At 46.3% G+C, this 12,542-nt stretch overlaps 1 protein-coding gene across 2 annotated transcripts; it reads right to left on the bottom strand.

The window, feature by feature from the left end:
• Positions 1-4,343: 4,343 nt before the first annotated feature.
• C16H11orf91 (chromosome 16 C11orf91 homolog) lies at positions 4,344-6,194 on the bottom strand. 2 transcript variants are annotated; one of them, XM_090348923.1, is made up of 2 exons: positions 5,527-6,194; positions 4,344-4,532 (listed from the first exon to the last, which is right to left on the bottom strand). In XM_090348923.1, the coding sequence occupies exons 1-2, from the start codon at positions 6,082-6,084 to the stop codon at positions 4,521-4,523; spliced, it is 570 nt and encodes a 189-aa protein (XP_090205049.1). In that variant the 5' UTR covers positions 6,085-6,194; the 3' UTR covers positions 4,344-4,520. The 2 variants fall into 2 exon arrangements, with proteins under 2 accessions (XP_090205049.1, XP_090205050.1); XM_090348924.1 differs by having other exon boundaries at positions 5,604-6,194.
• Positions 6,195-12,542: the final 6,348 nt, after the last annotated feature.

Here is a 12,542-nt window from a genome sequence, read left to right as displayed (position 1 = left end):
ATAATTAAACATCATCTATGCAATAATTTCTGCCATTGAATAAAGTTTTATTGGACAGTGTACATAGGCCATCCCATCATTGGCAGATAATAAAAATAGCAGACAATAAGTAGCTAGCTAATAGTCCATACAGATAAATAAATGCATTATGAATAATAGAGAGTAGGTAGGTGAATGTAATAACGCTGTGTTTTCTAATTCCAAAAATCAACACCTGCTGTTCAGATCTCCAGTTTATGGCTAGCTTTTTTTGTTTGTTTTTGTCTGAGACCAGGACCCAAACTCAGTATCAGATGCTTTCACTCACTGGCTTGCACCTTACTACCTGAGCCACACATCCAATCCCAATGGCAATTTTTAATAGCAGCCAGAACAATAAGAATCAAGCTGTCCAGTCCAGAGACTTTAATTCATGTGAACTAGATTGTTCACCTTGAAACCAGTTCTGCAAAGAGTACATTTTCCTGCCTATCCTCAGGTAAATCTATGCAATCTCTTGGAAGAGGCCAAGTGCTGCATGCATCTGGGTTTGGTTCTGCACAGCATGCCTTTTGTGGCTGCGGTGGTTCTCCTTCCACCGAGGGTTTCCCATTAGATTTTCTATGTGGTAATAATGATGGAGAGGATGTGTCAGCCCTGAGGAGGGCTAGATAGGGAGGAGCAATTTCATTGCACTTCCGAATCTATGCTGCCACCTAGCGAATCTCATCATGAGAAAGTGCATTGGTATTAAAGACAGGAAAACCTAGAGGCAAACATCAGTGGCAGCTGTGCCTCAGGTCCTGAGCTGAGCAGCTGACACACATTATCTCAGTTAATTGGCAACAAGCCCTAGCAAGGGCTCAGAGAAGTGAAGAACCTGGTTTGCTGAAAGAATGAAGAAATCAAGAACTTGGCCTTTACTCGTGTGCACTCTTTTCAAAGTGACTGAATGTTTGTGGTGGATTTAGATAAACTCGGGTGGAAGTAGTAATCTTGAGGACTTTTGAGGATTGATGGATGCAAGAGCTAATATCTATGAAGAATTTGATTTGAGTTAGGCATTATTCTAGCTGCTTCTTACACAATAACTGTGAACATAAGAACTGTTGTTGATTTCCTTCTTTTTTTTAATACTGGGGTTTTTTGTTTGCTTTTTTGTTTTTTCGGTTTTTTTTTTTTTGTTGTTGTTGTTAATGGGTATGAACTAGGCCTGGCACTGTCGCCGAGCTCTTCAACTTAAGGCTACTGCCCTACCCCTGGGCCTGGGCATTGTCCCTGAGCCCTTCAGCTCAAGGCTACCACCCTACCCTTGAGCCAAGCCCTACTTCCTGTTTTCTAGAAGTTAATTGGAGATAAGAGTCTCAGGTCATTTTGTGCCTGGGCTGGGTTTGAAACTCGATCCTCAGATCTCAGCCTCCTGAGTAGCTAGGATTACAGGTGTGAGCCACTGCACCCGTCTTAGACTGGATTTTTGAACTCAAAGTTTTGCACTTGTTAGGTAGATGCTCTACTACAAGCTATATCCCCAGTCATTTTTGCTTTAATTATTTTGAGAGGAAGGGCTTACGTGTTTACCCCGGCCAGATTGGATTATATGTAAATCCTTTTACCTATACTATCCCCTGTAGCTGTAATCACAGGTGCATACTTCCATGGTAAGACATGGGCTGAATCTTGCTAGTGTTTTGTTTGGGTTGCATTAGAACCTAGATCCTCCTCTCTCTGCTTCTTGAGTAGTAACTGAGATTATAGGCAGGAGTCATCGTGCCTGGCTTCTTTCTCCATATCCTCCATAGGTCAAAAGCAGCACCTGGCCCAGAATGGTGTAACATAGCAATCATCACTGGTTATGACTTGATGGGAGCTTGTTTCAGCCATTAGATGTATTTTTCTCTTTGGTCTACAGCCTCGGCATTCCCAGAGAGTGCATGGGAAGTGTCCACTTGGTCCCCATGCTCAGGAGGAGGGTGACAACACAGTCCTTGCTCTTGAGAACACTGCACTAATGACACAGTCATACTCCGGGTGGAGGATGCCATGAGAGTGCATGACCAGCACGCTAAGAGAGCTCCAAACAGAGCTACCAGACTCCCAGAAGAAACGGAAAACTTCCTGGAGGGAAGGACTTCCAGCTGTAGGGAGAACATTTCTGCTTCCTTTTTTATTTTTTTATTTTTTGGTCCTGGGGCTTGAACCTAGGGCCGGAGCACTGTCCTTGGGCTTTCTCAAGGCTAGAGCTCTACCACTTGAGCCACAGCACCATTTCTGGCTTTTTTCTATGCATGTGGTACCAAGGAGTAGAACCCGGGTCTTCGGGCATGCTAGGCAAGCACTCTACCACTAGGCCAAACTCGCAGCCCAACATTCTTTCTACTCACCTTCTCCCCAGCATAGACAGAAATGGCGGTGTGTGGCCCAAGTATAATTTCTCTCCAAGCTGTGTTGTGCAGTGACAGCCCCCCCACATTCCTTTCTTCCTGGGTGTTCAGGATTCCTTTTATCAATGTCTGTCCTAGAGCTTAAACTCTGAGCTGGGTGCTGTCCCTGAGCTTTTTCTCTCCACATTAGCATTCTACCCCCTTGATCCACAGCCCCACTTCTGGCTTTTTGGTAGTTAATTGGAGATAAGAATCTCATGGACTTTCCTGTCCAGGCTGGCTTCAAACTATAATCCTCAGATCTCAGCCTCTTGAATCATTAAGGATTACATGTGTGAGCCACTAGCTCCTGGCCAAGCTTTTTATCTCCATGGAGAGACCACCAGGTTGGTGCCTCTGGGCATACTGACCTTCTTCCTCCTATGCTGTCTCCATTTTGTTCCTCACCAGAGGTGTGAACTTGGAAAGTTTATATTTTCTGAGCTTGTTTCCTCACTTATACATTATTCTTCTCAGTGGTAGGAGTGGGGGTGGGGTGGAAAGAGTCTCCAGAATTGGGAGTCCTTACTCTTCATATTTTCCAGTCCTTGCTCTTGAGTAGCTGGGGCCGGGAGTCTTGGGGACTGTGGGAGGGGAGTGGGCAGGAAGCTGGTGTTTGCTGAATCCTAGCATTTGGCCTACTGACGGGTGAGTGAGGCTTGAGGAAGAGGCTCTTTTCTAAAGTAAGCTAACTTTCTCACTCCCAGGCAGCTTGCATGGTCCTTTAAGCAAAACATGCTCAGGAACAGTGCCCAGACTCTGAGTTCAAACCTCAGGACTGGCGCACATGTGTACACACACACACACACACACACACACACACACACACACACACACACACACACACACAGTGATCTGATCCTTCTTCCTCCTGTTCCCAGAAACCAGGGCCCTCGGGTGCGACGTCCTGCCTGGCAGTTTTGGCAGGTGGGATGGATACAGATGGTTTGGTTAAGTTAGGAGGTATCCCCACCCCAGTGTAAATTTATTTTGCTCTCAGGACTAACAGCAACACAAACATTCGGCTGTGTGTTTATCAGGTTCCATGGTTTGTCTTGCTCAACACATTTACCACTGGAGGGTAAAGGACTCTGGTCTCCATGGACAGACTCCTTCACTCCTTTTGACCTTCTACCCGCCTTCCCCAGGGAGAATTTACTAATCAGACTGGACAGAGTCCAGGACATTCCTTGACTCTGTGTGTGTGTGTGTGTGTGTGTGTGTGTGTGTGTGTGTGTGTGTGTTTTAACCAGGTAAGAGGCTAGCTCTGGGTGAAAAGTGGAAGACTATATATGAGAAACAATCTAAAACTACTGTGCTAGAGGAGTGGCTCACATGACACCTGCCTAGTGAGCCCAAGGCCCTGAACTAAACCCCAGCACTGAAGAGAGAAAAATAAGATGCTCTCTCTTCAAGAAACTGTATTTGAGATTCCACTCTGCCTTCTTCTGACCCTTCTGGCTTTCTGTAACCTACTGCTCCCCCCCATTTAGTGTGATGCCATAATATCCCTATAATATGATACTGTATTATAACTTATTTAATGTATTTCTTATCTATTCTCCATTTCAAGAAGCTGGGAGGGGGTCTAAGAACATCATAAGCACTCAATGATTACTTCTTGCCCACTGTATAAATCTTAGGACCACAGCTTTAGATGAAAGTATTAGTTTAGGGAATCCAAAATTACTGATTATCAAACATGGCAACAAACCAAATATACATCGTCCTTGATTGCTCCTAAGTCCTACCTACACACCACTCATTCCCATTAGTGTGATCTGATAGTGGTAGGGTTGGAGTCCCTTCCTGTCTCAGGAGACTCTGAATACTGGTCAGGCTGCAGCTTCTGCAGCCTGTAACAGGACTTCTCTCAGAGAATTTACCACGCAAGTGATCACTGTACGTGGAGTACGAGCTGGGAGTAACAAACAGAGCAGCAAATACAGAACAGAAAATAATCATCTTTGAAATGACAACAAATGTGACACAATATCTAAGCACTAACACCTAAGGGGGTGGCTGCCCAGCTCTGCAGAGCAGCTCCTCAGGAGAGAGAGGCTGACTTCTTTCCAGGTTGCCTGGTCTTCAGTCCTTGTAACTTTTCATCTTTTAGCGCCTTCAGGAATTTATCTGTGGTAGAGAAAAACCAACTTAGCTGTTGTACAAAGGGCTTTTTTCTCATCCTTCTGGTAATTGTGCTTCCTGCAAAAGCCCCAAATCCCTTAAGAGCTACAATAGATCTAAGTGGAATAGTCTAGGGACTGTTTTCTTTCTGGGGCTATAAAATAGGTGCATTAGAGGGTATGTGATGGGATTGGAGTCCATTCCACATGGGAGGGGTTGGGGAGAGGGGAGGACTTAGCCTGCTGTATACAAGAACTGGAATGGCCTTTCTAGAACAATCTACCTCTTCCAGTGGTCAGACTGAAAACCTTAGCCAGGAAAGGTCATGGGAACACACAGCCTATTACCTAATGTGTAATAAACACGTTCTTGGAATGTAGCTGTATTTAACCCCTTTACACTCCAGTGGGGAGGTACCGGTCCACACACGAGGGAGGCTGCCACATCACAATACTTGATCCTAACCAGTTTAGACCTCAGATCAGAGATGGCAGAGGAGTCCAGAACTCTGACCACAGTGTCACAGAGGGTTTCTTCTCCAGGACTGGGAAATGCAGTGTCCCAAGCCTTGGGCCTTCTAGGTAGGGGCAGTTCCCAACTCACTCTATCGACACTTCATGTGACTCTTACCTACTTCTCCCTCATCCAACCCAAACGCCCAAGGTTAAGATGGTGCATTAAAGGTTAGAAGCTCCTAGAGGTAGGGGCTGTCGGTGGTGGGTGGAGCTCCAGACCACAGAGATGAGGTAGGAAGATTCGAGTTGAGGATGGGGAGAGCCAGCTAGAGTTCCAGGTGTGGAGGCTCAGAGCTTACCAAAAGGGTTCGGGACTATAGAATTTGGGACTAAATGGTTCGCGACGTTCTGACGTGTGGTGAAAGGGGTAGGGTCGGTTGACATGCATGACTGGGGCGGTCTGGGCTGGGGGTGGGGGGGTGTGGGGCAGACGGACAGATTTTGGACCTGCGACTCCTGAGACGGGAGTCGGATCATTAGGTTACCATCTGGGTCCCCAGCATGAAGCCAAGGGGGGAGCTAAGGCCGGGTTCAGATTGGTCCCATCTCGAGGGGCACGCACAGCGCTGGGAGTCGAAGCCATCCCCAGTGATGGTGAGCAGCTCCAGCTCCTTGATCCGGATCTCCAGCTCGCACAGCTCCTCGGGGTGGGAGGCAGAGGCGAGCCGGGGGGTGGTGGGGCCGGGGGCCAAGGTCGAGGCAGCCCCCTCGGGCCCTGGCGAGTAGAAGAAGCGCAGAGGCTCATAAGGGATGGAGGCCAGGCCGGAGGGCCAGGGTGGGCAGGGGCGCTCGCTGGGAGGCCCCAGGCCGGGCGGCAGCGAGGGCGTCGAGGCTGGGGGCCCGAGGGGCAGGGACCGACCCCCGGCCGCCCCGCCCGCCGGCGCCCCGCCCGCCTTCAGAGGCACGAAGAGCTTCTTCCAGATGTTGAAGTCGCTCAGCGGCGACGAGGAGATGCCCCGGTCGTAGAGGGACGGGAAGTAGAGGGGTGGGGCCGGCCGCTGGCTCATCGTGGGGCTCTGGCTGCCGCGCCGCCCCTTCGGCATCTTTTGAATGGGAGGCTGCGAGGGAGGAACCCCGCGCCGAGAGAGCGCGCCTCGGCCCCCGCGTCGTCGCCGGGGTCGCGAAGTTCCACAGGCCACGCCCCCGACGGAGCGCGGCCTCGCCCTCCGCTCCAGCCCCACCCTAGACGGGCGGGCCTCTGAAGCCCGAGGCCACGCCCCCGAACGTGCCCCGCCCCTCCCCAGAGGGAAAGCCACGCCCTCCGGCCGTCCGCCCTTGGTTTCCGAGAATGCGCAACACAAACTTTGCGGTAGCCCCGCCCTCTACACAGGCCCCACCCCGCCCTGGCTCCTCCCACCATCTTCCAATTCTTATTTTTTTCTTGTGGTGTGTGTTGGTGTTGGTGCCTGAACTCATGGCCTCAGTGCTGTCCCTGAGCTCCTATCCTTTTTTTTTTTTTTTAGTCAAAGCTAGCCGTACAGCTCCATTTTTAGCTTTTTGGTGAACAACTGGAGATAAGAGCCTCATGGCCTCATGGTCTTTCCTGCCAAGGTTCGCTTTGAACCCCTATCCTCAAAGCTCAACCTATTTGCATAGCTAGAATTAACAGACCTGAGCCACTGGCGCCTGGCTCCTATAATATATTTTAATTCCAAAGCAGGAAGCAGTGATCTGGCCAAGACTGCAAAAGAAAAAAAATTTCAGCCTTCCTGTCCTTTATCAAGGAAGGAAAAGCATTCTCAACAGTCAAACCCCTTTGCCCCAGAATACTGTTCCTTATAAACCTTGTCAGAAAGGAAAACAACCAACCCTTGGATGGCTGACTTTTCTTTCTCTATAGTGGGAGGCAAAGGAGAACTTGGATTGGGAAAGGCTATTACAGCCCACCTCTGTTTCTTCCAAACATAGCTGTTACGAAAGACTCTGGTAAAGAGGAACCTGGTCTACACTTGTAATGGCCTTGAATTTTTCAGTGAAATCAGCTGGTTATCTCCCAAACACATACATTGTCAGGGCAACAAACAGCCAAAAGGAAATCCTCCTGGACCCACCTCAGACAGCATGCCCTGAGTCACCTGAGTATCCCCAAGGTGTTTCTTTATGAATAGCCTGTGATTATTAGTCAGGGAGGGGAGGAAAGGGAAAGGCCAGAAAACATTCTTTGAGCAGTCTCACTGGGGTGAGTGAACCAGGATGGGTGGGGGACCAGTCAAGATCAGTCATTACTAGCTCCACAAGTGAATGGCAGTGTTATCTATGCTGTGTGTGTGTGTGTGTGTGTGTGTGTGTGTGTGTGTGTGTGTGTGTGTGTGATAGAAACAAGTATCCAAGCTGGGTAGTTTTTGGCAAGTTGCTTGACTTCTAAGTCCATTTTCTATAAAATAGAAGAGAAAGAAGTTGCTTCATAGGGTTTGATGGTCAAGCAGTGTTAGCAAAGATTCTGGGAAAAGAGAACTTGGTCTGAATTCATAATAGGTCTGATACAGAGTATCTTCAATGGGTGTGAGGCACCTGGAAGCCCCTCTGTGCTGAGGGGCTTGTCTACAACTAGGAGGTATTCTCCAGCCTTAGCTGTCAACTCCCGGAGGGCAGGAGTCCTTCCCAGGAATTCTATAATGCTGAGTTTATAACAGGGTCTGATAAATATTTAGGAAGCTTTAAAATAGCTTAACATTATTTAAAACATGATTTCAAAAGTGCGGTAGGAAGCTGGGCAGCAGGAACTCACACTTACAATCCTAGCTACTAAAGAGGTTGAGCTCTGAGGATCATGGTTCAAAGCCAGACCAGGCAGTAAAGTTCATGAGTCTCTTATCTCCAATTAATCACCAAAAAGCAGGAATTGGAGCTATCACTCAAGTGGTAGAGTGCTAGGCAAAAAAAAAAAAAAGCTCAGGGACAGGGCCTAGGCACTGAATTCAAGCCTCAAGACCAGCACGAGAGACAGAGACAGAGAGAGAGAGAGAGAGAGAGAGAGAGAGAGAGAGAGAGAGAGAGAGAGAGAGACAGACAGACAGACAGACAGACAGACAGACAGACAGACAGAGACAGAGAGAGAGGGAGAGAGACAAAGAGAGAGGGAAAGAAAGAGACAGATAGAGACAGGGAGAGAGACACAGAGAGGGGGGAGAGAGATAGAGACAGACAAAGAGGGGGATCAAAATATCTACCTTAAACTATTCCATTTTGGCATAAGACACATCTTGGAGGGAAAGTAATTGAGGAACTTCAGTAATTGCCAAACAAAGTATTGAGACACTGAATGAACTCTGTGTAAAAATAGGGCATAAAGTTTTCTTTGCAGCCAGGTCCCATGACTATAATTCTAGGAGCCCCACTTCCCATTTTCTAGTGGTTAACTGAAGATAAGAGCCTCAGGGTCTTTAGTGCCTGGACTGGCTTTGAATCATGATCCTTAGATCTCAGACTAGGATTATGGGTGTGAGCCACCACACCTGGCCACCCCATCACCTTCTTAAAATGATGTATAAACTCACAGGGTTAATCAGTTGTCTCGATTATCACTTCCTTCCTGTGAGGCCTCCATGTAGAAAATAGAAGAAAAATGTTTTATACTTCTACAAGACAGATTGGTTCTTTCTCCAGACTTACCCATCAGAAGAGTAGAAATTTCTCCCCAACACACTGACTTCTGCCTTCACAACTGGAAGTTGGAATTTTCCATTGCCAAAGCTGGCTCCAGCCAAGAAAGGATGGAGACCTGTGACTTGTGAGCAGTCGCTGGAATGTTTCAGTCAGAGACACTGACGGCTCTTCCAGACATTTCCCGTAGGCCTTCTCCATCATTTTAGCTCTTCATTTAGGGGAGTGACTGGCCACCGCTCCTTAACCAGCCACTTGGTATCTGTAGGGTTATCTGATCTGGGGATGTATAAGACTTAGAGCTTGGAACACAAAATGGAAATCCCTTATTCCAAATGCTTGACACCAGGAGAATGTAGGTGTTTGCAGTTAAAAAAAAATATTTTGGAGTATCGATTTTACAAATTGAACATTACTATTTTGAAAGTTAAAAAAAATCTGAAATGTTCCAAAGGTCAATTTCTTTTTTAGGTCCCAGTGTAATGTTCAGATGGTTCCAGATTTGCTGGATACTAGTGCCTTCTGTGATTGTAGCTACTGAGATCTGAGAATCGTGAGTCAAAGCCAGACCAAGCAGAAAAGTCTGTAAGACTCTCCACTTAACTACCAAAAAGTGGCTCAAGTGGTAGAGTGCCAACCATGAGCAAAAAAGCTGTCCACCCTGGCCTTAAATTCAAGTCTCTGTACTACCAGAAACAGTAGCAACAACTACAAAACAGTTCCAGATTTTGGAGTGCTTCAGATTTCTGGAATAGGAGTATTCAACCTGTCCAAGAAGGGGGATTCCTTGTGATGAGGACAGTCCTCTAAATCTCAATTTTTTTAAATCTATTAACCGAAGAGGGTATCTGCTTCATAAAAGGGTTGATATAATTTGGTGAAAACATGCATGAGCGGTACCTGGATATGTATGTGCACTGAAGTGAGGCTGTAATTATTATACAGTAGGCGATGAATTTCACTGAGTCCTGGTGAACTGATAGAGAAAATAGAATGATGGACATTTCCTCCTGAAAACCAAACCTACTTCAGTTAATATCGCAAATTCCATATCTAAGAAGCTAATTTGTCAGACACATACCCATGGCTCATGTCTGTAGCCCTAGCTACTCAGGAGGCTGAGATCTGAGGATCACGGTTCAAAGCCAGCTCAAGCAGGAAAGTCTGTCAGACTTTCATCTCCAATTAATCAAGAGAAAACTGGCTGTGGCTCACAGTGGTAGAGGGCTAGCCTTAAGCAAGAGCTCAGGGACAATGCCCAGGCCTTGAGGTCAATCCTCAAGGTGGGGAGAAGAAGCTAGTGGCTGAAGACAATGGTAATAAACTAATAGGAGAAGCTACAATGTTGGTGATATGGTTCAAGTGGTAGAATGCCTGCTTTGGTGAAACAGGATAACTTGAGGAAATGAGGCCCGGTGAATGCAACTCAGAAATGTGGTATTTAGAAACATAGATGTGTCATCTTTGCTTCGAAGAGAGATGACAGGATGTATTACTTCCTGAGGAATGCATTTCTCAATCCAAAAATTAACACTTACCTGACAGACTGTATGCCTTCCTAAGAAAGTTACTTCCCCAAATTTAAGCAACTTTCTATCCCCAAATACAGATAATAAGACATCTTCCTTATCTCAAGTTTAAGGATCTGTTTTATGGCAGGATGCATTCTTACCTGTAAGAAATATCCCCAAACACCTACAAACTCTAAAAGTAAGACCAGGAGAAACTAGAGCAAGCACCCATCTTGCATAACTTTAAAGCCAGACTTTCTGCTGAAGTGAGGAGACAAAGTCCAGTAACTTCTCACAGCCATCCTGGTACTTTGCTAGGTGGAAGAGGCTTTCCACTCAGCTCTACAACGCCTGATGGTGAGAGAGGCCATTCATTGAATGGCAGATGCCATGCTGTTTAGACTTAGGAGAGCTTTTGCTACACAGAAAACACTGGCCTTGGGTTTCCCTAAATGGTTCAATTCACTTGCCTCTGAGGCTACCTCCCTCTATGGAAAGGTTGAGGCATATATTCCCTAGATAGAAAAGGTCGGCTGGAACCTGAGCTGCTTCCATAGATGGACTGGCCTGCCGGTAGTGAAATAAGGATCCTGGAGCTAAGTAACACCATCTTGGTATCTTAATAATAATAGAAGATAGGCACTTTCTGAGAACCCTATAGAGGTTATTGAGGATATTCTTTGTGAGTTGTTGAGCTCCACAAAACACATGTTCCTTCCAGAAAACTGGGTCCTGCTTGTCCTTTATTGTTTTCCTGGACATGTTGCTCTACCTGTGTACAACACTTTTGTTAAGGCTGTTAAGGCTATCCCAAGCATATGGTTTTTGTCTGTTTGCCTGCTTGCTTACTCAATAAAAGTCAGTCAAATTTTCTTACCACAATGACTTGGCCAGAAATTCTTAGTCTGCAATCAAAGTCAAGGATCCTCTGCGAAAAGTCCCTACTTTGAAAGGGAAACTTCACAAAGACTTACATGCATCTGGTGACATAAGGATCACAAGACAAGTTCAAATCCCAGTACTGGAAAAAAAAAAAAAACAAAAAAGGCAAGGGACAAGAGGCTACTCTGTGTGTGTGTGTGTGTGTTTGTGTCCTAGACACTTGTCTTAACTCATTTAACTTTTCTAATAACCTCAAGTCACAGATGTTCTGTCCCTATTTTATAGCTGAGGAAGTGGAGGCACAAGAGGCAGGTAACTTCCCTCAGGTCCTAAGGCTTCATGAGCACTGAAGTCAGCATTCCATACTGAGGAGCTGGCTCCAGCAGCCAGCTTCTTCTCCCTCCCCCCCTCGTCCCCCATGTCTCAGTGCTTAGAACAGCCCACCCTCATGGCCTCTGCTCTCCCAGGCCTCTTCCTGGCAGAGTGCTGGCACTTCTTGAAAGTTATTTGTGCCACACTAAAGGCCAAGCTATTTTAAGTAACTCAAGACAGTCTTTCCTTCATTATCATCTGAATGAACTGTTGTGTTGGTCTTGGTGTGGGGGCCTGTGGTATTCCAACTGTTTACCATACCCACAATTTCAAGAAAGTTTCTAAAGCATGGAAATCATATTCTGATTTCCATGGGTGGATGTATTTTTGTCATTACAGACTAAGTTAAAAGTAAAAACAATTAAAATTAAGCTACAGCTTGGGAGGTAGTTTATAGGAGGGGTGTGCAGAGGCTAGAAGAGAGAATGGGGTTTAAGCACCATCAACCAGCACCAACTAGTTGACCTTGGATTGACCTTGTAGCTGACAGTGATTACTTACTATTACAGTTGTTACATATTCTGGTCATAACACCGGATAGGTCTGTCTGAATATTCTATTCACAAGCAACAAGTAACACAAGGATTTTCCAAAGGCTATGAGATGATACATGGACTTGAACAATTGAGAACACGGTTCAGGAGAGGCCAGGGCAATTCCAAGGATTTAGCAGCAGGAGGAATCAACTTCCTGTTTTATATGGCTACCAAGTGCTAGATTGTTGGCTGTTTCAATGATTATTCATCACCTTTTTCCTTTGCTTCCTTCACCCAGAGATTTGGGGATTGACCCTTTCCTCTTTTAGCGAGGGAAGTACCACCAAGATACAGTTCCATGGGGAAGGAACAGAAGATAGCTGGAAGTTTTCTAGTAAGGGAAACAAAAGCAATTGAAGATTTTCTATTTTTTTTTTCTTCTTCCCTCCTTTTCTTCCCCCCCCCCTTCCTTCCCTCCCCTATCCTACTCCCATTCTTCCTGTACTGAGGAATGTACACAGAGCCTCAGTGGCTAGGTAAGAGCTCTCTACCCATTCAGTCACACTCCTACTCTTCCTTTCCTTTTCTTGCTTCAAAGTGAGAAGTAAATTTGGGAACTTCTGTAGTCACTTTGAAGTGTTCATGAGGTAAAAATCA

The sequence above is a fragment of the Megascapheus bottae genome, chromosome 16 (assembly GCF_031878675.1).
Source record: "Megascapheus bottae isolate mThoBot1 chromosome 16, mThoBot2.hap1, whole genome shotgun sequence".
Classification (NCBI taxonomy): Eukaryota; Metazoa; Chordata; class Mammalia; order Rodentia; family Geomyidae; genus Megascapheus; species Megascapheus bottae.
This window is presented reverse-complemented; position numbering and strand designations above follow the sequence as displayed.